Raw genomic sequence first — 27,057 nt, 5'->3', positions numbered from 1 at the left:
AAATGTCATTTTAGTCTACAGAATAAAAAAATAGACTTACTTTGTTTAAACCCAGTTAACCACCAACTCCATTTAATGACCCACTTGAATTCCCCAACATATGTTTCATGAGAAAGAAAATATAACTTAACCCATTGACCGCCACAGTCGGCTGTGTCCATCATCGAAAAGTCTTGCCACGGATGCCAACGACGGCTACAGCTGACAACTTCGCCAATGTAATAGGGATTTACGCGGGACTCCGTAAAGTTCAATTTCGCTTAAATAATTGCGATCGCCTGGCGTCGAGAGCGCGGCATATACCTTCACCGTCTGGCGGTTAAAAGGTTAACTAGCTGATTTCGGAGACAGCAACCTACCTGACTTGGCTTTAAAAGATGAAAATTCTTAGATGACAATGATGTTGTTCCACTACAAGTCACTCAGGACTTGCAATGCATACTCAATTTCGTTGACAAATGTATAAGCACAATTTAGGCATCTAATTACACCACCAGCTTAATATTATGTGATGAGCTTGCTTCACCTTGTGTTGAGCTTCTTGCAATGCTCATCTTCAAAAGAACAAACCTGATCATTGTCTCTGCTGCCTTCGCCTCCCACTGAACAATACAACTTTATAAAGCCAAAACTCATGGAGTCTTAAGCCCTGTCTCCATATCGCGCGGCAAGCTATCGAACATTGGCTCGCAGGACTCGCCCATGAAGGGTTCCGTATTTAGGCGATTTATGACGTATTAACCCATTCAGGGCCAGCGACTCAGCGTATGGGTCATGCTCAAACAGTTCCGCAGGGCCAGTGACTCACATGTGAGTCCTGAATAAATTCTGATTTAAACTTAAACGAAACGTAATTTGATGTAATAACGTAAGTAACATATAAGCTAACAATCATTTCTATAAGGCATATTAGGATAAAAATTATAAACACGTTTTTTTTTAATGAAAACAGGGTCTCGAATATTCAAGTTTGGTTTACTATCAGTGCAATATAGTAAATATACTGAAATTCTAGATACATAATGCGATGCAAGCAAACAGAAAAATCTATATTGAAAAAATACAAAAAATATATATATTTCAGAAGTTATTGACAGGGCTCAAGGTATGGGTCACCGTGGCCTGGCGCTACTTGTAAAAACTGCTAATGTTTCCGTAGCAGGCTAAAATAAACTTTATTGGCAGGTTTTAAAGCTTATTTCATGTTGAAGCTGTTTGATATTGTACCATTTTACAACTGATTACTGTTTGGATGATGGTAAGCAACAATTTGTAGGAACCAAGCCGTAGTATAATAATATTTTGTTTTGTATGAGGGGTAAGGCAACGAGGATTTTTTCCCACTGTACTTTTATGTCATAATATTTAGTGATCGTTGTATTGTATCTTAGGCAATTACCTACTAACAATGATGTTAAAGTTAATTTTTTTTCGTTTCAATATAGAACAAGGCGGTTGAAACAGTCACCACTAACTAATATGTATTGTATAACAAATAGTTTGTGACAAATATTTACAAGTTTTTTCAAACATCGTGGTTTCTACGGCAGATTAGAAAGTAAGTACTATAATACATTTTAAGTTCTCTATTGTTACTAATATAATGGCGTTTACCAAAACAAAGATAATGACCGACCAGGTGTAAGCTTATCGGACACACTTGGACAATAAACAAGGAATGCATCCGAACGGCGGCGGCGGTATTATCTTTCATGTGGTATTTGTCACAAGAGTTCAAGATGTGATTCATCCCATCCCCCCTATTAGAGATGTATTTTGGAGTAACATGGAAAATATTATTTAGTCACGATTTATTCGTTGGCGACTTTATACTCCTCCTGTGCTGTTTAGTGATTTCGTATTTTGTGACCATGGCTATGGATTACCGGAATTTGAACCCGCCTAACCTGACCGACTGTGCTAAGAACTGGGCTGCTACCGTGAAAATCGAACGATCGAGCGCCATCCGCACGAAAATGATTTCGAACGAACCAACTTGTCCTAACCGCGAAACTCTTTCGTTTCGGCTTACGTCTTTCGAATCCATAGAATTGACCGACGTGAATGGAATGAACGAACCTAACGTAAAGTGTGCATCACACTTCGCATCCCACGCTGGGACATAAAACCGGTAAATTAATAATTTGCTTAAAACTGAGTTAGATATACTTAAATAATTAGTTTTACGTACTTATAACGTTCAATGATACTAAAAACCTTCGTAGGATAAGTTTAAATACCAATTTTAAAATTTTTGCTGTTTTTCGAATTTAATTTTAATAGATTAAGCCAGTAGTGTCAAGACTGTCAATGTCAAACACTTTGTTTACTGTCTTATGGCTGTCTTGATGTTCTGTTGTACCACATATTTTAATATTATAAAATTTGTATTTACATTAAAAAGGTAAGAAAATCTTTATCTTGTCTTTAAAAAAACTTTCCAAGCAAGAAGAAATTACCCTTATAATTGAAGTACTTGACGACTTTTTGAAACTATGTATCACAATGTACCTACTTTTAATTATTTTAGTTGGTTTTATCAAGAAAATTATACGAACCAAACATATAAATTACTTCCTAGTACCCGATGACTTTCGAAACGACATAATAGTTTCGTTGCATACTTTTGGTTACTCTCGCTCGACGTATGAAACAAAATTAAGAATAAGATACTTGTTAAACAGTGAACAGTTGTAGTTTTTACTCAAAAAAAATATTTTAACAGTTTAAAGGACAATTTTCATTCTACCTATTATTGATATTTTCTCAAAAGTGATTTATTTTATTACTTTGTAAGTTCTTAAGGTCAAATAGCCTATTGATTGTCTGCAGCTCCTGTAGCCGGTTATTTTAGGGAAATATGTTCTAATTCATGTGTTTTTTAGTTCCAGACTAGTAGAAATCACAATGAACCTACAGTGAGCACCCCAGCAAGGAATATATTCAAGCTTATTAGCTTCCAGCTATTGCTGGAAAATGGAAATTTCTATAATGATATGGAGGCCAATAAAGGTAGGCATTTTTACTGATTTGGACCACAGCAACGTTTCGTACTCATTAAACTATGCTGATTGTGTCTCATACATAATCTATGATTTCCTTTCGCTTTCATACTTTCTTTCAAATAAAAGTGCCTGCCCAACGCCAACTAGGTACATGGGTACCTACTTACCTAGATGCCAAGTAGGCTGGCTACATACTTATACATATATCCTACACCTCATGCTTTAAAGGTCTGCAAATGTCTAAATTATAACAAATAAGAATAATTAGATTAGACACAGAAACTTAATTTCAATTTCACACCATTCACTGGGGTATGGTTTAATACAATAATTTGTATATATCTAAATATAATTCTTGTTTTTATTAACATTTCCACAGACTCCAGAGCATGTCTGGCAGCGCCTCATAGGGCTATCCTGCCCACCACTCCTAGTCCACCAGCCGCGCCGGTCCGTCGACTAATCACAACTCCAACCCGGTCAACCGCAACAGGAGCCACAAGAAGATGAGATGGTGCTGGAGATGAAGGTGATCGAAGCCAATGACCACTTATACACCCGCGAAATGATGCGGTGAAAAAAAATATGGTCTTTTTTAACATTAATGTTATAACTTTATTTGCTTAGACTGATTTGAAATATTCTTTATTGAAAGTGTATATGTATAATGTAGGGAGGTTTGTCCTATTTTTGTTAAAATAAAAAATAAAAAATTATACGTAAAGTATATTTTGTTGAATTTAGCTATTTTTATCAGTACTTCCGTGCCGCGACTATATCTCGCAGATCGTTGGGCAGTGGTCAAACACGTAGTTGGGAGATTTTCAATAAAAAGTTTGCCTTCACATTAACATTGTTTTATTTATCACAGTACATACAGCAATCATTCTAATTATTTGTGTAAAAAAATTTACCCTTCACCAGGATAAGGGTTATATTTCCCACGTACGGCACTTCAAACATGTGTTCTATTTTCGATGAGTAAGACAGACATTCGATTGTCATTTTCGAAATGTCAGCCTGGTAAAGGGTTAAAATTATATAATATTTCAAAATGTTTATTTAACGTAATTAATACAAACTTAATACTTAAGTACCTTATAAAATAAAATAACTAAAACTAAACCTGATAAAAAAATCCCTAAAACCTACCTTCTAAGCCTAGGCCCCTCGGCAAGGTGCCCATCACGCAGGCAGCATTCCCGCGCTGTATAGCGATGGCAATCCTTTGCGCGAGAAAGCTGCCTGCGCGAGAGTCCCCTGTTGCCTCCCTTAACTGCTTACCAAGCTCCTTAAGGAGCCCGCGCTCCTCTACCCCACGGTCCGAGTATCTCGACGCCAAAAGCTACGAACTCTTAGTTGGCGCCGAGACAGCTGTATTTATAGGCCTTAGCTCGCTCTCGGGCGTCCGCCGCTGCCCCGGCATTTCTGCTGGTTGCTTGAATGTAGGACGCTGCCAACGTGTCGGCGCAGGTAGCGTCCCACATCAGCGCGCGGCCCATTCTCCATGGGATTAACGACATCCCGTCCGGGCGCTAATTGTATAATTATATTTAAAATTTATAAAATTCGGGACTAACACATTCAGCACATGCACAAACAGGCGGCTAATGGGCAGAAGCTTCCTCCTCCTCCCTTATTGTCTACATTACATTCTAAAGAGTTAGTCAGACCAAGATATTAAGCGATTTTTATAGCACAGACGTGCAAATGTTATTTAAATTCATAATTTCATAGAAGTTTGAAGTTTAAAATTACACTTACACGTCTGTGCTATAAAAATCGCTGCATAGTTATCTTGGTCTCACTCTAATATCATTTACATATTATTGACTAATCAATCATTGACTATGTTTATTTGCACATACAAGAGTAAGAAATAAAATAACCTAGCTAACCTTGTAAAATTATTTGGTACATTTTTAAGGCACAACTCAGATATAACATTTAGATTTTTACATTACAAGTCTTATATATTTCGTTCGTGTGTAATTATTCCTTGACGAGTAACATGTCTGGTTATCGTTATATACTATACTGCACTGATTGTTTTGAAACAAAATTCTGTCATGGAATTTTGAACAAAACATACATGTTAAACAATAAACACTCACATTATACATCTTTAAATTTTAAAGTATAGTATTCTAACTATCTTTGTATATCTACAACATTTATATCGATGGTCACATATTCAGAACTATACTAGAGAAAGTTATGCAACATTTTTTCCTAGCGTCCTCATAGTTAACAACACAATCGGCACAATCTGCGTTTGGTTAAGGCACATATTTTAAATCCCCCAGAAACAAATGTAATTTATTGTACCTGCTAGGTATATTGCTCCATCCGTAGTCAACTTGGCCCATACAACTCTTAGTGCTGCTAATCAAGTATTAATATATCTAGCAGGTACAATAAATCACACAATTTATTCCTGTGAAGGAGGCGATTCAAATATATGTGCCTTATTATTCTTATGCCTTACATTGGCTTTCTATGTTGAATTTAATAATTACCACAGCCACAGCATACTGTTTTAGAGCATTATACTCATATCACCTTACTCCATACTCCCTCGTGGCGTGAAGTTATGGCCTCATAGGAAATAGGACTAGTTTGCTAGCCTCTGCTAATATAGTAGATAAGTCTTAGTCTTCTTCTATACTAGGTACGGGGCATTGGGTAATAGTTGCATTATTATATCAGCTGGTAATGTAGCTCCTTGAAAAGCCGGCAGTGGTATTTTCATCGCCGTCGTCGGAAGTACGGTCTTCGCGTATAGGCACAGCACGGATCACAGATCAGACAGTAGTGGCCATGGTGGTGGTGTAACTGAAACATCATAAGAACTGGTATTAGAATTATTACTATACTTACTATGTACTAATATTACTGTTTGACATCTTCATTACATTACTAGGAATTTCATTATTATTTAGAACAGCGGTAGGCAACAGGCGGCCCGTGAACCTCTCACTTGCGACCCGCGAGCCCCCTTGGCTATTTTGTATTTATTTATTTATTTATTAGGTTCGCCAACAAGTGCAATACAAAAAATACTTATAAATAACAAGTTATAAAATAATATTGCTAGAGTATTCACCCAATTACAGGCAAACACGGCATGCTTGTAACATATGTTTTTTATCCTAAGTACTAAACTAGTAGGTACTAAATATAAATCAAGGTTGCTGAAATGCTGTATGTAATATTGACAAACGACAATGTTTGATAAAGTCACAAATATTAACAAAGTGCGGCCCGCTTCAACTTTTTAACTACTATGTGGCCCTTGGCTGCTAAAATGATGCCGACCGCTGATTTAGAATACTAATTTTATGATTTTTATTTTCTTTAGACGCTAGTTTACAATGACTTCGCCATTTTGAAAGTTTTCGACGTGTAATAGTTACATGACGTTGAAGTGTCGCCGGGAAACAGACACACACCAACAATGCGCGTGCCTGGGGAAAGCGTATCTAAATATAAGCCTATAGTATGACCTATAGCCGATGGTTGTTGGATCTGTCGGCCAATGAAACAGCTTTCTCGTCACCCCCAATGCAAATCTACACAATGGATGGTTAACTGCAGAAATCAGCCAGCCTATTATGGATAGCTTTATCCATCTTTATCCACGTGATAAAATAACTGTCACTGTTTAACACCGTGGGAAAGAAAGTGACGGACACCGTTTTATCACGCTGTCACGTAGACAAGAACGACCATCATATCCGTACAGTGTCCATAACACAAAGTTACCTTTTAATATACCAAATGCAGCGCGCCATCTTTTGCATGGCGTTATAGCCTCGGGGAGTCTTCTGCGGCGCCGGTTGCAGAAATCATAAGGTGTTCCGTGTTCCCGCAGTGGATACCCGGAGTCTTCTAAAATTATTATAAGCACATAAAACCATAGCTGGTTTTACGCAACCTTTCCTGAAGGCCGCAATGGAAACATTTATTTGTAAATAACACAAACAAACGAAGAGTCTCTCACCCTAAATGCATATACAATAAGCGGCAATTATTGCCGTTCTGTCAGGGATAATAATATAAATTAATATACAACTTTATTCCTATTTTTTTCCCTCCTCCGCATTTGATAACTAGAGTTAGACCAAGATAAGTCTGCAACGATTTTGATAGCACGCGCAGTGTAGGTAAATGTTATTTATGCGTCATAATTTCATAGAAGTTTGACGTTTAAAATAACAGTTACACTGCGTGTGTTATCAAAATCGTTGCAGTCTTTTCTTAGTCTAACTCTAGGATCATTCGAAATATTTCGTAAATCGTTTCCGTGATGAGAAACCTTTTAGCAGCCAAGGGCCACATAACTACATAGTTGTTAACAATGTTGAAGTGGGCCGCACTTTATTAATATTTGTGAATTTAGCAGACATTGTCGTTTGTCAATATTACATACAAAATAGCCAGCAAGGCTCGCGGGCCGGGCCGCAAGCGAAACATAAGCAGGCCGCCTGTTGCCGACCGCTGCGTTAAACCATTAATAAACCCCTGACGTAACATGTGCATCTATGTCTGTCTGTAGTACGTAGCTCCCAAACACACACACACTCACACAGGCTTATTGATCTTACTGTGGGGTCGTTTAGTGTATGATTAAGATCACAAAATATATTTATATAAATTATTAAGTTATAATTATAACATACCTACCTACCTAATGTACGCTATTTCGCTGGTACCACATGCCCGCTGCTCGAAGTAGTCTTGACTAATGCTGTTGCTCCATATGAAGGCGTCGTGGGTTGCCCTGCCGTACGACGCGTCCATGTTAATGATGTAGTTGATATGTTCCCATATCTAGAAACCGAACGTTAAATAATGTTAATTTATATTTCACCATAAGTAGCACGAATTTAGTTAGAGTGGGTATACACGTCTTCTATAAACTCTGGTAATAAGTAATGTAAGGCTTAGTAAATTAAATAAAGAAATAATAATAAATAAATATCTTGGACACGGCGCGTATATTTGTTAACCTAGTAATTTTAAGTTAACTGTATTATAGGTATATTTATGTTGCTGTGTCCTTACAGGGCGTCACTTAAACTAACCCAATAATATGTACCACCTTTATAACTGGTTTGTGATATGCAATAAATGATTCTATTCTATTCTATAGCTTGGGCCTTGCCCCGCTGCTGGCGGCACTCTAGGTTGGTTTTCTTATAGCGTGTCTATATATTTTTTTATGATTTTGTAAGTGTTTTTATATTCTACTTTTTTTATTCATATTGTAAAAAACCTAAGCTAATATTCGAAATGAATAAACGAAATAAATATATAAATTATGGAACAACTGACACAAATCGACCTAGTAAAACGGTAAGCTCAATAATGCTTGTATTGTGGGTACTAGATGAGATAGAAAAATGTAAAACATAGATAACTCCGTATTATATATGTATCTGTGCTAAACACACAAATATATAATATATATACCCTTACAAGGATTCAAACCCGGGAATTCTTGTTTTATGTGCAGGGTCACTACTGACTGGGCTAGGAGGCAGTTTCAAATTAAAATATTTACAGATTAGATTAAACTGGTTAAGATTATTATTCCACAAAATTATTTTTACACTCATGGAAAACATACATATTTCGATTATTTTCTTTATTTACTTTTCGTCTCAAGTAAGGTTATTCATAATATGAATATTATTATATTATATTATTATACAGAGCTCACTGTGTCCCACTGCTGGGCAAAGTCGGAGGCTGGGGAGCCGGCAGGCCTCGTCGGCGATGGCGGGATGGCCTGGACTCCTTCTTGAGAGGCTGGATGTAGCACTGAACAGGGACGACTGGAATATGAATATAAAAGTAAAATATAAAAACACTTACAAAACAATAAAACATGCATATAAACACATTATAAAAACCCTAACCAAGGGTGCCGCCAGCAGCGGGGCAAGGCCCAAGCTCCCGGTGGTCAGGGCCGCAGAGTGAGGAACCGGCGGACTATCCGCGCCGTGTCCAAGATCACCGCCTTCTGCATCTGACCCTTGATCCAACCACCTAGCGAGGGCTCTCAAGATGTTGGTCGAGACTCTTCGCTATTAGACCGTTCACTGAAACGACTATCGGGACAATACTCGTCGAATCAACATCCCACATGGCGGTTATCTCGTGAGCCAAATCTAGGTACTTACTGGACTTGTCCTTCTCGGCCTTCACGAGATTCTCATCATGGGGGATTTCGATTATTATTATTGGGTTATTAGCGATTATTTCGAGTTAATAATACCGATGAATATATCAGCCTTCTGAAAGAATAAAAAGGCTATCTTTTTCGAGTACCGTAGTCAACTAGGAACCCTTATAGTTTCGCCATGTCCGTCTGTCTGTCCGTCCGCGGTTCTTCTCCGTTACCGTGAATGCTAGAAAGCAGCAATTTGGCATAAATACATAAAATATGCATGGCAACAGAACGATAAAAAAATAAAAAAATAGGCTACGTGTAAAATATGGGACTACTACGGGAATAACATAGAAAATACGTGCTACCGAAACTATCTGTATTAAAGGAATGAACATCGCAAATAGACAAATGTCAACAGAAGACTTATCATAACCTACATGCAGTATGCATACAACACACCCTCACACTTATTTAAGTAGGTATACTGCATCCCAGAATTATAACTACTTAAACATTAATAACAAAACAGTTTTAATCAATTTCTGGCATAGGGAAGTATCTAACGGGTTTTAAGGGCCGACCATAACTACTAGTACCCGCTTGAGCTCTCGGCAACGGTACCGCTTGTTCAGCAGCGGCCGGCTCGGGCCCGTGCTCATGCGCGGCCGCGACACTCGCGCCTGCCGAAGCCGCGTCGACTGGACCAGACACCTCACCGCCAGACGTATCCCAATCAGGCCACACCAACCGAGTACCTGTACGATTGTGCATACTGAGCTTAATTTGGTCAACATGTTTTTTGACTAGCGTACCATCCGCCCTTTTCACCATGTAATTCCTAGAGCCTACTACCTCTTTAACTGTACCCTTTACCCACCTATCCGGATTGGCCTGCTCACGCATGTGCACTAGGTCCCCAACTTGAAATTGACGTTTGTGACCCCCAGCCGCTCGAACTTGCCGCTCTTGCGCGCGTTGCACAGTACGCTCACGCTCCTCCCCTCCACGAAGTAAATCTAATCGGCAGCGCAGCCTGCGTTTTTGCAGCAATAGCGCAGGAGAATCGCCCGTCGTGCCATGGATTGCGTTCCTGTAGGACATCAGGTATGCTTGCAAGGCTAAGTCGATATCGACCCCCTCTCGCTTTGCTTTCTTGATTGCTTTTTTACAGAGCTTCACGGCGTTTTCGGCAGCGCCGTTAGACGCGGGATGGTATGTTGGTGTAAGTATTTTTTCAATGCCGTTTGATTGCAAGAATCGATCATATTCTGCGCTACAAAATTGAGGGCCATTATCTGAAACAATCGACCTAGGCAAACCAAATCTAGAAAAAGTTTCACACAAAACTTTAATCACCGATGAAGCAGTAGTCCTTGACATTCGGAAAATCTCGATCCATTTTGTCGTCGAGTCTATAATAACAAAAAAAGATTCGTTTTCAATAGGGCCTAAAAAATCAACATGTAGACGCGTCCATGGTTCTGTAATATACGGCCACGGCTTGGGCGGCGCCCGCGGCGGCGCGCTGCTCTCAGCCACGCACGCGGCGCACTCGCGGCACACGCGCTCCACGTCCGCGTCGATGCCGGGCCACCACACGTAGCTGCGGGCCGTGCTCTTCATTTTTACCATGCCGACATGGCCAACATGTAGCTCTTGTAGAATGTTATTTTGATAAACAGTAGGTACTATCACCCTGTACCCCCATAGTATACACCCGGCCTCTATATACAGCTCGTTTCTGCGGATGTAATACGGTTTAAGATTCTCATCATCGCAATAAGTCGGCCATCCCGAAGCAATATACATTTTAACTTTTACCAGAATGAAGTCTTTGTCCGTTGCTTTTTTAATATCCGTGCTTGTAATAGGTAAAAAGTTTTGCACGTAATTAAGATAAGTTACCTCCGGTCGTACTGTTCTATCGGGTCCGGTAATTAATCGCGACAAGGCATCCGCTCCATTTTCTTCACTCCGAACATACTCTATGTCAAAATTATACCCAGACATGATCACCGCCCATCTCTGTAGTCGACTCGCAGCCATAGCGGGTATTCCGGCTTTGTCTCCAAAAATGGTTACCAGGGGTTTGTGATCCGTCTTCAAGAGAAATTTCCTTCCATATAAATACTGGTGAAATTTTTGAACACCATATATAATCGCAAGTGCCTCTTTCTCAATCTGCGAGTAGTGTCTCTCCGCTGAACTTAGCACTCGACTCGCATAGGCGACAGGCCGCTCGCCGCCGCCGGCCGGCGTGCGGTGCGCGATCACGGCGGCTACCCCCGTGCTGCTCGCGTCCGTCGTCAGCACCAGCGGGAGCTCGCTCGAGTAGTGCGCCAGCACCTCACTCGACTGCAACATCTTTTTTATTTTCTCAAATGCGGCCTGACACTCTTTACTCCAAACAAACTTGACATCTTTTTTGAGTAATTCATACATCGGAGATAATATTGTGCTCAAGTTTTTAACAAATTTTGCGTAGTACATTATCATTCCCAGAAATGATCGCAACTCTGAAACATTCTGTGGACCAGAGATGTACAAAATGGTTTTAAAAAAGCATTTAAATACAAAATGCAAAATACTTTTCAGATTTACTATTTCAAATGCAAAATACCAAATAGTTTTGCGTTTTGTATTTCAAATGCTAAATGCAAAATAGGTATTTTCAAAATACTTTTTCTAAATAAAATACCTTTTGACCAAATCTCGGATATTTTTATTTATTTTAGGTATTTATCATGAGAAATAGAGACACAATGCCGGGCCGAACAAAAACGTCTAATAACATGGCACCTTATGCATGACATTTTGGTCATAATAACCGGTTTAGACTCTCGCGCGAGCCACGAGACGAGCCGCGAGCCGCGCCACGAGACGCGAGTGTAAGCTCGCGACTCGTCTCGTGGCTCGCAAGCTCGTCGAGCTAATATAATTTAAACACTAACGGCACGGCATAAGGTTTATAACCAATTGACAAACCGAAGCCGAGTGTGTCGAGGCGAGCCACGAGACGCGCCGCGAGCCGAGCCGCGAGTCTAAACGGCTATAAGGCGCAGGCGCGCACTCTGACCAAAGAAGAAAAAAAACCGGCCAAGTGCGAGTCGAACTCGCGCACGGAGGGTTCCGCACCATCAACAAAAAATAGAGCAAAACAAGCAAAAAAACGGTCACCCATCCAAGTACTGTCCCCGCCCGACGTTGCTTAACTTCGGTCAACAATCACGTTTGTTGTATGGGAGCCCCACTTAATTCTTTATTTTATTCTGTTTTTAGTATTTGTTGTTATAGCGGCAGCAGAAATACATCATCTGTGAAAATTTCAACTGTCTAGCTATCACGGTTCGTGAGATACAGCCTGGTGACAGACGGACGGACGGACGGACGGACAGCGGAGTCTTAGTAATAGGGTCCCGTTTTTACCCTTTGGGTACGGAACCCTAAAAAGGGCGCGCATGGCTAACAGGCGCCTCTATCGGTCAAATTCGGCAATACAAGCGTCATTCGTTCATTTCATTTTGTTTGACTGGTAATGTTGGCTAAACTTAATCGCAAAGTATTTTGCATTTTGAAATGAATATTAAAAATGCAAAATACATCTCGAAAAGTATTTCAAATAAAATACAAAATGTTTTTTACTAAAAGGCATTTAAATGCAAAATACAAAATAGGTATTTTGCATTTTGTATTTGCATTTTAAATAGAAGTATTTCAAATAAATCGCATCTCTGCTGTGGACTACACATTTTATTGATGACTTCTACTTTACTTGAGCATGCTGACACTCCATCTCTTGAAATAACAAACCCTAAATAGGTGACCGACTCTGCGAAAAAAGTACACTTCTCTTTCTTTATTTTCAGACCGTACTTTAGTAATCTGTCAAAAACCTGACAAAGTATTTTTAAATGTTCATCGTCATTTTTCGCCGTTATGATCACATCATCTAGATAGACTCCTACCGAGGGTAAGTCAGCAAACATTTGTTCTAGTTTACGTTGGAAGATGCCAGGACTCGACGCGAGCCCGTAGACGAGGCGATTATACTGAAATAGGCCTTTATGGGTATTAATAGTGGTAAATTTCTTGGTATCATCCAACGGAAATTGCGCATAAGCCTGACTTAGATCGATTTTAGAAAATTTGTCCCCGCCGTTTAATTTTACCAACAGATCGTCAATCCTAGGTAGAGGATACCTATCTATTTCTAGCCATTTGTTGAGCGTAAGTTTATAATCAGCACAGATACGAATCGAGCCGTCCGATTTGACTACTGGTACAATTGGTGTGGCCCAATCCGAACACTCGACCGGGGTTATGATGCCGTCACTCACCAGCTGGTCCAGCGCGCGGTCGACCGGTTCGCGCAAGGCAAACGCTAGAGGGCGTGCGCGCAAGAACACGGGCGTCGCGCCGTCTCGCAGCCGAAAGCCCACCGGCTCACCCGTGTAGCACCCCAGCCCGTCTTCAAAAACCTGCGCGTATCTGGAACTGAACGAGTGCAAATCAAATTTCCCTCCCGTAACTATACTATTACACGGGAAACTGTCGCGGTCCACAATACCGAGCTCTTCTAACCATTCGCGCCCGATTAAAGACGTCCGCCCGCCCTTCACGACATACAAAGTAAATTCCCGTACCTGATCTTTATATTCAACAACAGGCCTTATTTTTCCTACAATTGTTACAGGCGGACCGGTGTAATATCGCAAAGACAGATTGGAATCTATTAAATCACAGTCAACAAACATTTCGCGATAGCAATCAAGACTAATACACGATATGCGACTACCGGTGTCTACCTCCATTTCCAACTGTTTATTATTAACGAGTAATGTTAAGATATATGGTTTGTAGTCTTTTGAGGGACTTATGTTATAAATTGAAGTAATTACCTCGACGCTATCGTCGGTATCCGAGTCGTTTACTTCCTCGACGTAATTGCCGTCTGCGTAACTCGCGCCGCCCGCGCCAAGTTTAGGGCACATTCTTTTAAGGTGGCCTTCCCGATTACATACACGACACACGTATACGCGAAATTTGCATCCGGCTGTATCATGTTGTCCGCCGCAAGCCCGACAAGTCGAGCGAGTCCAGCCGCTCCCGGCGCCGCGCCCGCGAGCCGCTCCACCAGCCTGGCCCGCGCGGCCCTGGCCCGCGCCCGACGCTCCCGCCGCTGCGCCCGGCGCGCCGCTCCCGCCGGCTGCGCCCTCGCTGTAGCGGCCGCGCGCTCGCTCGCCGCTTGCCGCTGTCGCGTGTCGTCCCTCGCTGCGGCGAGTTTCACTCGTGACAGCATGACATGCTACGGCACCGTCGTCGTTCGGCCGCTTGCCGTTCACCACTGCTGCCGCGTTCGTCTCCGCCGCTTCTAAGGCGGTGGCTAGTTTATAAGCTTTTGAGAAACTAACTTCATCTTCCGCAAAAAGTCTCTGTCTGATCATCTCACTAAACAAGCCACAGACAAGCTGATCCCTTAAATTGTCGTCTAATCCCGTCTTAAAGTCACACGTTCTAGCCAACTCCTTCAAAGCTGCCACGTAGTCCGATATAGACTCACTTTTAGTTTGCGTTCTTTGCCGAAACTTGTACCTCTCAGCTAATATGCTAGGCGTTGGCTGCAGATGTTGTAGCATAATTTTTTTGATGTCATCATACTTCACTTCGTGTGGTTTCTTTGGTGAACAAAGAGTCACTAGCAGTTCATATGTAGGGCCGCCAATAAACGTAATTAGTGTAGCAACTTTCTTTGCTTCCTCGATATCATTAACAATAAAATATTGTTCAAGGCGGTCCACGTATGACGACCACTTATCTTTGTTCGCGTCGAATGGTTCAATTTTACCGACCCCCATTGCGCCCACACGACACCACACGCTTATGCACAATCCAACATCGAGAATAACATGAGTTCAGCTCATCGCCAATGTAAAATATGTGACTACTACGGGAATAACATAGAAAATACGTGCTACCGAAACTATCTGTATTAAAGGAATGAACATCGCAAATAGACAAATGTCAACAGAAGACTTATCATAACCTACATGCAGTATGCATACAACACACTACGATACAAAAAAATCATATTTTTTTTTACTGTAACCCAACAACCATTTTTGATAAAGTGGATAGTTTCGGAAAAAAACGCTCCGAACGATAAAAAAACTTAATAAATTCTTTAAATGAAAACTAGTCGAACATGATCGGCCCAGCGTCTTTTGAGTTAATGCAAAAAGTCATCTCTCCTCAGTAAAAAGACGTACAATTAAGCGCTACGAAGGTACTTCCTTATAAAAGTTATAAATTTTGTAATACATATCATGAGTCAACAATACTAACACTAAGCGCGAGAGACTAAAAATACGTAAGTTAAACCGTATAATTAGCGTAGTACTCCCTTATGCTTGTATTGTACAATACTAATTTATTCCTATTTTTTCAGTCATCCACATTTTACATCTAGCGTCATTCAAAAATTTTGTAAGTAAATCATTTTTACGATGATGCGCTAACTAAACGATTAATTGATTGTGTGTGTGTGAATTAATTAGAAAAAAACACACACACAATCAATTAATCGTTTAGTTAGCGCATCATCGTGAAAATGATTTACTCCTACTACACACACACATGCTTATTAATATTACTGTGGTATCGTAGTGCATGATTAGGAACACCAAATATATTTATATACCTAAATTATTAAATTATAACTAACCTAATGTACACTATTTCGCTGATGGGCACACATGCCAGCGGCTCGAAGTAGTCTCGACTAACGCTGTTGCTCCATATAAAGGCGTCGTAGGTTGTCCCACCATACGACTCGTCCACGTAATTGACATGATCCCGTATCTGAAAACCAAACGTCAGTTGTTGTTAATTTCTGTTTCACTTTAATACGAAGTTACAAAAAACCGGACACGCGCGAGTCGGACTCACCCACCGAGGGTTCCGTACTTTTTAGTATTTGTTGTTATAGCGGCAACAGAAATACATCATCTGTGAAAATTTCAACTATCTAGCTATCACGGTTCGTGAGATACAGCCTGGTGACAGACGGACGGACGAACAGCGGAGTCTTAGTAATAGGGTCCCGTTTTATCCTTTGGGTACGGAACCCTAAATAAATAAGTTTTTAGCAAAAATTTAATTTTTGGTACAAGCTTTTATCGCTGACTGTACTTTTCTTACGACAGACAACTAATACTCATCGAGACAATTCTAAAAACCCCTAACACAATTAGGTTGCGTTGTTTCCTCACAGAGTTCCTATGGCCACCTCCTGTCTCCATCATCAGATCAGTTCGATAGTACCATATTATTGTATTGTCATCAGAACTACATATAGCTGCCAATTTTCATGACGCTACGATTCTTGGAAGATGGTTAAATTAGTTACCTTAGATTTCATTACATGTTAGTTACATACAGGTCGAGAGTTCCTATGGCCACCTCCTGTCTCCATCATCAGATTAGTTCGACAGTACCATATTATTGTATTGTCATCAGAACTACATACAACTGCCAACTTTCATGACACTACGATCCTTGGAAGATGGTTACCTTAGATTCCATTACATAGTTAGTAACATACAGGTAGACCTAATAAAAGCTTGTTAAAAAGGAAGTCAAATTCAAATCATGGATATTTTAGAGTAGGTATACACATCTTCTATAAACTCTGGAAATAAGCAGGTAATGTAAGGCTTAGTAAATTAAATAAATAAATAATCCATACGTCCATACTAATATTATAAATGCGCGTAAAAGTCTGTCTGTTACCTCTTGACGCTTAAACCGCTGAACCGATTTCGACTAAATTTGGTATGGATATAGTTTGGGCCCCGAGAAAGGAGTAGTTTTTTTCAATCACCGTCATCATCCCACGCAGACGACGTCGCGGGCAGAAGCTAGTGATTAATAAATATCTTGGACACGGCGCGTATAGTACGTCGATTCCTCTCACTGCGGCCTTGACCACCGGCAGCTTGGGCCTTGCCCCGCTGCTGGCGGCACTCTAGGTTAGTTTTTTTAATAATATGTTTATATATTTTTTATTGTTTTGTGAATGTTTTTATGTTCTACTTATATATTTATATTGTAAAAAACCTTAAAGCTAAGACACAAATCGACCTAGTCCAATAGAAAGCTAAATAAAGCTTATTTGTGGGAATATCTAGTAAGATGAAGATATAATTATATAATACGTAGATAGAATAATATAAAACATTCATTACTCCGGATCATCTGTGATAAACACACAAATAAATACCTTTACCAGGATTCGAGCTCGGAAATTCCTGTTTCATTGGCGGGGTCACTACCGACTGGGCTAAGAGGCAGTTTAAAATTAAAATATTTTCGGATTAGAATAAACTGGTTAAGATTATTATTCCACAATTTTTTTTTACACACATGGAAAACATTAAATATACTTACTGATTAATATATCAACCTCCTAACAGGATAAAAAGGCAATCTCTAGTTAATTTTAGATACCATCAACTCTCAATAGTCCTTACACCCTGGCGGATGCTGCCTCTGCGTGCGTCCCATGACGCGGGCAAGGGCAGCATCCGCTTGGTTTACCCCTAGATTTCATTAAGTGTCAAAAGGGACTCACGTGTTGTTTACGGCTCCGCGCACGCCTCCCAAAGGTCCGGAATACCATTGTTCCGTGATGGAAAAGATATACAAGAAGCGGTCTTCATATTCCTATGGCCCATGAAGGGTCACATGTGTGCATCGAAAACCCCTGGAATGCAGAATTAAATTTTTAGTAATTTATAAAATATGATAATGGGTTAATGTGCATTACTTCTAATGTACAATGTATGTATAACTACTTTTTTGAGAAGAGCTCTGCTAAGTATTTACTGAAATACTAGTTAGGTACTACTTAGCATCAATTATGTATACATATATGTAAACTTCTTGTAGAATACCTACCTACCTATACCTACATATAAGGAAGACTGTGTATAGAGTGGGGGCCAGAACAACCTTAACTGTAAATGTTTTATGTACATATTTATTTATTTTAAAATTTCAATGAGGTAAGAAGACCCATATATTACAAATAAAATTTGACTGGACAATTCTTCCTTTTATACCCTAGTTTTTTTTTTAACAATATCTATTAGTATTTTTTATAAATTCATACAATTGGTATATTACGGGTGTCCCAGGTACTCACAGTATTATTTTATCTGATAGTGATGAGGTTATTATAAATAATGTAAACAAATTTCACTTACCCGGCTTTAATGATAGCCCATACTGATAAGACCGGGGTAATTTAGCAGTTGGACACCGCTTGCTGAGAAACAGGCATCCATTGGTCCCGGCCCACTTCATCTTGATAATCTGCCTGCCATAAAGTTTAAATACAGAATAAACGAAGAAGTACACAACTTTGCGAACAACTCAAATTGTTTTTATTAAATATTTTGATTTGTTTTTTTTTTAAGTAGTTACACTAGTGCATATAAATTACAAACTAAAATAGATATCACATGTATTAAAGAAAAAGCAGCATCTTTAGCTTTATCACTTTTTCTTTAATACAACATCTATTTTAGTTTATAACATAATATTAGTTAATGTGACCGCTGTTAATTTCAACAGCAGTCTTAATTTAAAAGGACGGAGTTAAAAGTGATTATAATGACAGTAACTTAATTCTCTTATAATAAAATTAGATTTAAATAACTTGACAGACCTGGCTTAGTAAACCTCCAATGAAGCCGATGGCCCTCGGTTTGAATCCCGGCAATATTTATTTATGTGATGAGCACAGATATCTGTTCCTGAGTCATGGGTGTGTGTTTTCCATGTGTGTATTTAGTATATATCACAACACTAGCTTTCTTGAGCTTATTGTGGGGCTTTGTCAATTTGGGTAAGATTGTCCCATAACATTTATATATATTATTAAATTAATATCTTCTGTATGATAAACAAATATATTATATCAAATGGTATGTTATTTAATTAAATACTGACAGACACTACATAGCTTCCCATGAAGGTAGAACTTTGAAAATTTGAAACATACATCTTGAATGTGTGTGAATGTTCAATGTTTTGACTATTTAATTAATGACTTACGAAATAATCTAAAACATATACCTTAGGGTCCTACAGCTATTCCGTCGTGGAGGTGGAAATATGCAGCGTGGTATTTACAAACTTTCACTTATCGGATTTTTTCCCATGTTAGGCACCTATACGAGCGGCTTGTTACCGGGTTTCTTCAGCCAGGTTCTCTTGCGACAGAAACATCTTTGCAGTTCACAAACAAACAGTAAAATTTCAAGTAGCACAGCACAATCAACTATAATAATAAATGCATGAAGGGCATGATACCATATTATGATGACAGAATTAAATTGCCAGGTCATGAAATTAAAAAAACAGGAGCACTGCTTTGAAACTGCGAGTTGATTGAGCATAATCCCCAAATATCTATTTATTGATCCCGCAGCAATGCTCAAAAACCGAGGACATTCAAAATATTTGCAATACAATGCGCGGATTCACTGCCACAAAAACGGGATAAAAAGCTGAAAGGTGAGTTATCTGGCAGCACTGTGATAAACGAAAGAACAACGTTAGCTCTTGAGGTGACGTGTGTTTTGACAGTTCTTTACGAATTTCGTGCTGTCAAAAACTCCGAAAATTGCGGTTCGCGGTAGGCCTATGGAACGATATTCGATCCATAATCGTCTTTCGAACGGGTCGCTCGATGACGGCTGTCTCGCAGTAGCAAACCGTGTTTTATCTGTCAAAAATGGTCGAAATTGACGATTTTCGATTTTCACGGTAACAGCCCAGACTAAGCTAAGTTGGCATTTTGATAGCACAGGCTGAGTACCTAAGTTTAATTTAAATGTCATACTTATATGAAATTATGACGTTTAAATTAACACTTGCACAGGCTGGGCTATAAAATTTGCTACCAACTTAGCTTGGTCAGACATTAAACGCTTGTAGAAAGTAAAAATATTCACTCCTACAAACTGCAATAATTAGTTTCTTTTTTGATAGGCACAGAAAATCGGTGGTTAGTAAAAATGTTGCATAATGCTGTCCAACTGGCCGGCTTCATAAGCGGCGATTTATTTACCGTTCGCGCCAGGCTCGAGACCCATAAGCTGAGTCATGCGTTTTAGCTAAAAACGATTTGTATGGTGGCCTGGCGTATTGTGTACGCTCGGCGGTTCGTGGCCATGAATGGGTTAAAAAAAAACTACTTACTAGATCTCGTTCAAACCAATTTTCGGTGGAAGTTTACATGGTAATGTACATCGTATATTTTTTTTAGTTTTATCATTCTCTTATTTTAGAAGTTACGGGGGGGGGGACACATTTTACCACTTTGGAAGTGTCTCTCGCGCAAACTATTCAGTTTAGAAAAAAATGATATTAGAAACCTCAATATCATTTTTGAAGACCTATCCATAGATACCCCACACGTATGGGTTTGATGAAAAAAAAATTTTTGAGTTTCAGTTCTATGTATGGGAACCCCAAAAATTTATTGTTTTTTTTCTATTTTTGTGTGAAAATCTTAATGCGGTTCACAGAATACATCTACTTACCAAGTTTCAACAGTATAGTTCTTATAGTTTCGGAGAAAAGTGACTGTGACATACGGACGGACAGACGGACAGACAGACAGACAGACATGACGAATCTATAAGGGTTCCGTTTTTTGCCATTTGGCGACGGAACCCTAAAAAGAGAGGAGGTTATCAATTCGACGGTATGTTTTTGTATATTTGTTACTCGATTCACCAATCTTGAATTGATTTTGATGATTATTATTTGATTGCACCTATTTGTCCAAATCGATACCTATGTCATTTTATTATAAAATCAGCGTAATGGCGTAGTTGCCTAAAATAACCGGTAATAAGACAAGCATAGTTAAATTAAACCGTTTTTATCTACTACAAGATTACATAATTCGAATGTATAGAGGAGGTGGTTCATTTAATAGCCGCTTGCCACTTAGCTAAAGGCAGATTCTCCACACTCCTGTTCAAGGTGCGTATGATGATCCTGTTGATTTCTCGCACAAAGGCCGGCTTCAAGTCGCGGACCAAATCGTTTACGTTCTGGTTCAGGGATTCGTTGATAGACTCGCCTGAAAACAAACGAAATTTACCCTTAGAATTATGTCCACTCCACAGGTACATCTAGCAATTTTTTCTGCCTTATCATGTTGAAAATCAATGACTTGTTCCAAGAATTGAACTTTAACACATTCACTGCCAGCGTCCCGCTAGGCGGGTTCTCTTTCGTAGACGCTTTTCGCTACGTATTGTTTTTTTAGTGTTATCGGCTACGCTCGTAGGGCGTAGCTCGCGCTTGCACTGAATATGTTAAGAACTTATACGTACCGACAGCGGAGCCCTTTAGCAAATTCTCCAAATGAAATTTCAAGTTCTTGACAGCAAAATCGGTTTTTGATTCCGAAAGAAGAAGATGGCCGTTTTTGATAGTAAATTTATTTTCAACAATGGCGTCTACATCAGCTGGAAACAATTCATATAGGCATGTTAGGCATTAGTTATGAAAGTATGAAGTCCCTAGCTTTTGCCCGCGTCTTCGTCTGCGAGGAATGATGATGATATTGATGATGACTGATAAAAACTACCTTATGTCCGTCCCCGGGTCTCAAACTGGAGAAAAATGGAGAACCATGCCAAAGTTCATATAAATCGGTTCAGCAGTTTACATAAAGACAGACAAACATACAACTTTTGTTCATCCGTCGGGTAACAAAATGAGTTGCAAGGTGATTTACATAAACAAATGGTATCTTATATACTAAGTACATTCACGATACGCCGTATAAAGCATACGTAAAATCATAAATAGATCACTTACTCAAATTTGCGGTGAACGGACCATGATCCTTCAATTCCAGGATAAGCAATTTACCATCTATATCGTAATTTCCTAGCATTTTTAAGTCTGGGAATCTCAGCTTCATTTCAAAAGAGTACTTAGCAGGATGTGACCTGAAAAACAAAAACGTTTAATTTATAAGTAGGTAGGGGTAGTAAATGCAATTTTTAGGGTTCCGTAGCCAAATGGCAAAAAACGGAACCCTTATAGATTCGTCATGTCTGTCTGTCTGTCTGTCCGTCCGTATGTCACAGCCACTTTTCTCCGAAACTATACTGTTGAAACTTGGTAAGTAGATGTATTCTGTGACCCGCATTAAGATTTTCACACAAAAATAGAAAAAAAAAACAATAAATGATGGGGGTTCCCCATACTTAGAACTGAAACTCAAAAATTTTTTTTTCATCAAACCCATACGTGTGGGGTATCTATGGATAGGTCTTCAAAAATGATATTGAGGTTTCTAATATAATTTTTTTCTAAACTGAATAGTTTGCGCGAGAGACACTTCCAAAGTGGTAAAATGTGTGCCCCCCCCCCCCCCCCGTAACTTCTAAAATAACAGAATGATAAAACTAAAAAAAATATATGATGTACATTACCATGTAAACTTCCACCGAAAATTGGTTTGAACGAGATCTAGTAAGTAGTTTGTTTTTAATACGTCATAAATCGCCTAAATACGGAACCCTTCATGGGCGAGTCCGACTCGCACTTGTTTACTGTACAATTTGCATTTGTAATTACAAATGTAGACACGACAGATTTGTTAATATAGCCGCTGGTACTTACCGAGATTATATTGTTTGAGTTGAAAAAATGCACAACTTACCGAATATACTCGATCTTATAGTCGGACAAACCATACACCCATACAGAATTAAATTCGGCCTTGAAATTATTGCCACCCTCGTTTTGTGTTATCTTTACCGTTTTCAAAAATAACGGATCCAATACAGGTATATTCCATAATTTTATGCCTGAAAATTAACGATTCAATAAATACTAGGTAGGTACATCCATTTAAAAATGACAACATTCAGCGACCGACTAACGTTACAGGAACAAGTAACTTTAATCAGGCGGTTAGAATCATTCTTTTATTGCGAATTAATTAGGGTTTGCACGACGGATCCGAAATGTATGGGAATATCCGCGGATCCGGATCCCGATCCGGATAATTTCATACATTTCGGATCCAGATTGCAAACCCTAGAATTAATAATAACAAATTGTACAATCTGCGTGTTTTAAGCTTGAATTAACAAATAAATAACTCCACAGCAGTATGCGGTTTTAAATCAAGCAATTTATGTTGTATTGTAAAATATTAAAAAAAAAATTAGTTTCATTGGCATTTAGAACAGAAAAAATTCAAGATTTCGATTTCGTGTTTAGTACAAATTATTTTTTATTATACCTATATATACAGGATGTTTCCTGTAACAGGAGCAATAAATTAAACTAAAGGCTGTACTCCTCAAACTGACCAACATTTGTTCAGCAACTTTTGAAAATAACTGATGTTTTGTTTTTTATTACACTTTAAAGTTTATTCTAAGACGCAATGTATTGCGAATTTTGTTATGTTTAAAGCGTGACAAGCAACGTCAAACACACTGATGTCAGCGTACATTGAAGGCAATATTTATTTTGTATGAAAAAGAGGAAGTCTAAAGGATTCATAATTTTTAAAAGTTGCTGAACAAATGTTGGTCAGTTTGAGGAGTACAGCCTTTAGTTTAATTTATTGCTCCTGTTACAGGAAGCACCCTGTAACTGTATAATATATATATATATATATATATATATATATATATATATATATATATATATATATATTATATATCTAATACCTTTAAACGAGCAATTCTTGCATATTTATTTATATATATATATTTCGGGGATCTCGGAAACGGCTCTAACGATTTCGATGAAATTTGGCATATGGGGGTTTTCGAGGGCGAAAAATCGATCTAGCTAGGTCTTATCTCTGGGAAAACGCTAATTTTTGAGATTTTATATGTTTTCCGAGCAAAGCTCGGTATCCCAGATATTAAATATTAAAAGCCAAAAATACTCACCATGCTTCATGTAAGGTTTAAACAAATCCGATACCTTGTATAAAGCTTTATTCAGGCTATCTTCATCGTGGACATCAAAATGATTTATCTGGTTTTCTGGGGAAATTAAAGAGCTATATTATATTGCCCATTAATACAATCTCAACTTCTAAACAAATCCACTATATACTTATTACGAACAGACTCACCGATATATTTTATTATTTCTTGTTCCTGTTTTGCCGTCAAGGGATCGGCAGAACAATCTAAGGTGAAACAAGCGGCAAATATTAACACAAGGCCGACCCGGAAGTACATCTCGGACAAAATGATGACAGCAGCACTGACCGCCTCAATATGTATCTTTACTCGACACTATTGTTTGCGGCGCAGGGTCATTATGATTCGATTAACTTGGCATAAACTCGTTAATGTGTCTGCTCTTAAAACTGTTGCGGTGTGGATCATTAATTCATTTTTAATAGTCGCGTGTCGGTGCACGCGGGTACTTGATCCTCGAATCCCTTCCATTGAGACACAAAAGCGTGATTACCACGAGCAGTAGAAAAAGATACAATTTATAAATATCCTCGCGCATGAGAGGAGGCCGGTGCCAAGCAGTGGGACGTATACAGGGCTGATGTATTATTATTATTTATTAAATATAAAATCCGTTCATGTACTTATTAGATTTCTTCCAGGTCGACCTTACTTTGTGGAACGATTTGCCACGGTTGTTCCATAAAGTAAGTTCGATTCGGAAGGAGTATTTTGAACGTAGACATGTAGCACATTCTGTCTGTTTATTACGGGTATTTTTGAAGTAGTGACATTTATTTTATTATTGAAGCTTAGAGTACTTAGTTACTTGTGAATTCAGGAAGATAGTATTTTATTATATGGCTGTTAAAATATAGACTTACGTACGATGCGACAAGCGATGAATGTATTCATTTCTTATTAAGTGGAGCTCAAAGCACCGAATTGAGTTGGTTTAAAAACTCTAAAGACCACCCAACAGAAACAGAACTTGCTCACCATAGTACACTAAGCTTTAAAAAAATCTAAAATAACGACAAATAATTAAAATGAATACGTCAGATGCGCTGGTGGCCTAGCGCTAAGAGCGTGCGACTTTCAATCCGGACATTGCGAACATCCGCATCCGCATCCGCAACCGCGGAACTTTCGCATTATTTTCAACATCCGCATCTGCATCCGCATCCGCATAAAATCGATGCGGAGCTTATGCGGATGCGGATGTCAAACAAATCGGTACAGGAACGTCTTAGCGGCGGCGTAAGTGCTAGGTAATTTCGTCATTACCTATAACGAAATCGTCTAGATCCAGAAAAGTCGGCCAAGTTACTGTTTATTAAAATATAACGCACCTATATTCTTGCTCAAATACTAAACGTTTCGTTTTTTTAACTGACGAAAAAAACGGAGGAGGTTCTCAAGTCGACGCGTATATTTAAAAAAAAAATTATACTAAACATGTAATATTTGACGTTTTCTAAGTACCTAATCTTGACATCCGCATCCGCATCCGCGGATGTGAGCCTTTAAATATAGGTACGCATCCGCATCCGCGGATGTCAAAAAATCTGCATCCGCAACATCCCTGGTTCAAACCAATGAGTTTTTCGGAACTTATGTACGAAATATCATTTGATATTACCAGTCGCTTTTCGGTGAAGGAAAACATCGTGAGGAAACCACACTAATCCCAATACGGGCCTAGTTTACCCTCTGGGTTGGAAGGTCAGATGGCAGTCGCTTTCGTGAAAAGTAGTGCCCACGCCAATTACTGGGATTAGTTGCCAAGCGGACGGCAAAATGCCGGGACAACGCGAGGAAGATGATGAATTAAAATGAATACGTCAATCATTTCGATTGACGGAGGTTGATTTGCTAGTAGGTATTTACAAATCAGTTAAGTGTACATAATAACATATTTAAATCACATTAATAAATGATGCTTCGTTTTATTTAAAACTAGTCGTATAATCAATAAGTACACAATTACAGTTAGGATTGACGAAAATGTAGGTACATACTCATATATATTCTTAACAACTCATTAACGAAATAACTAACCACGATTTTGTTACAATAACAACATTGATTGAAATTTATTAAGCTACAGGATTTGTTGCTGTATAATTAACATTATTAAGCTGGCCACTAACGATTTTACCAATTGTAAGTAACACAAAATGTGCATCAAAAGCATATGCTAGTATTGAGAAGTATGTATATATGTATATATACTTACATATTTCTCAATCATCATTATTTTTAACAAAGAAAAATACGGTCATAACTATTGACCATATGTTTGCATTTTTTCTTAACCAGTTTCAATAGGATGTTATAATTAAGCGTAGAGGAGGCTGGCAAGTATTTGAGCAATAGATACACGCAGCAATACACGCAACTCACTCGTTCCGCCTATCACATTATTCATACATACAAATGTTGTACCTCTTTGGCCGAAAAACGCAGGTACGTGTTTTTTTGTTTTGTTTTATGTTTTATCTATATGGAATAAACTACAGACAATGCGTATGCCGCTTAGTCCGAATATTGGTAAATAAAGCTCGAACTCAATTATAATGTCATATGCTTTTAACGAACTTTTGATTATTTTCATGTTAACTTTACGATTTTGAAAACCTTATTTCGTCAGAGCGACTATCCGTCAAACCTAAAATAATTATATTATGTGTGATGTTTGCGATTTGCATCATTATTAGATTACTACGTACATTCCAAAAACGTCTTTCCTCTGGATATAAAGCAATTTGGGAGATGGCCCACCGCCAAAGATTAGCAAGAAGTGAATATAGCTGGAAATCCATGAAGGGAAGGAATAGAACATACG

General features: G+C 38.7%; 1 protein-coding gene and 1 long non-coding RNA gene across 4 annotated transcripts; both read right to left on the bottom strand.

Moving 5' to 3' along the window:
* Positions 1-6,786: 6,786 nt before the first annotated feature.
* LOC134661569 (uncharacterized) lies at positions 6,787-16,321 on the bottom strand. Of its 3 annotated transcripts, none has more exons than XR_010097978.1 (3): positions 15,901-16,321; positions 7,696-7,838; positions 6,787-6,896 (listed from the first exon to the last, which is right to left on the bottom strand). It is a non-coding gene; the product is annotated as an uncharacterized LOC134661569 (long non-coding RNA). The 3 variants fall into 3 exon arrangements; XR_010097976.1 differs by having other exon boundaries at positions 7,692-7,838; positions 15,905-16,321; XR_010097977.1 differs by having other exon boundaries at positions 15,905-16,321.
* A 4,796-nt stretch (positions 16,322-21,117) lies between these two features.
* On the bottom strand, positions 21,118-24,610 carry LOC134660997 (circadian clock-controlled protein daywake-like). Its single transcript, XM_063516892.1, has 6 exons — positions 24,380-24,610; positions 24,192-24,287; positions 22,940-23,087; positions 22,087-22,220; positions 21,597-21,731; positions 21,118-21,340 (listed from the first exon to the last, which is right to left on the bottom strand). The coding sequence occupies exons 1-6, from the start codon at positions 24,486-24,488 to the stop codon at positions 21,183-21,185; spliced, it is 780 nt and encodes a 259-aa protein (XP_063372962.1). The 5' UTR covers positions 24,489-24,610; the 3' UTR covers positions 21,118-21,182.
* Between the last annotated feature and the right edge of the window lie 2,447 nt (positions 24,611-27,057).

The sequence above is a fragment of the Cydia amplana genome, chromosome Z, assembly GCF_948474715.1.
Source record: "Cydia amplana chromosome Z, ilCydAmpl1.1, whole genome shotgun sequence".
NCBI lineage: Eukaryota > Metazoa > Arthropoda > Insecta > Lepidoptera > Tortricidae > Cydia > Cydia amplana.
This window is presented reverse-complemented; position numbering and strand designations above follow the sequence as displayed.

Coding starts and splice junctions, on each gene's coding strand:
- LOC134660997 (XM_063516892.1), bottom strand. CDS start 24,488: ATGTACTTCCGGGTCGGCCTTGTGTTAATATTTGCCGCTTGTTTCACC. Junction 22,221..22,939: donor TATAAGATCGAGTATATTCG/GTAAGTTGTGCA, acceptor TTTGTTTTTCAG/GTCACATCCTGCTAAGTACT. Junction 21,341..21,596: donor GCTAAAGGGCTCCGCTGTCG/GTACGTATAAGT, acceptor GTTTGTTTTCAG/GCGAGTCTATCAACGAATCC.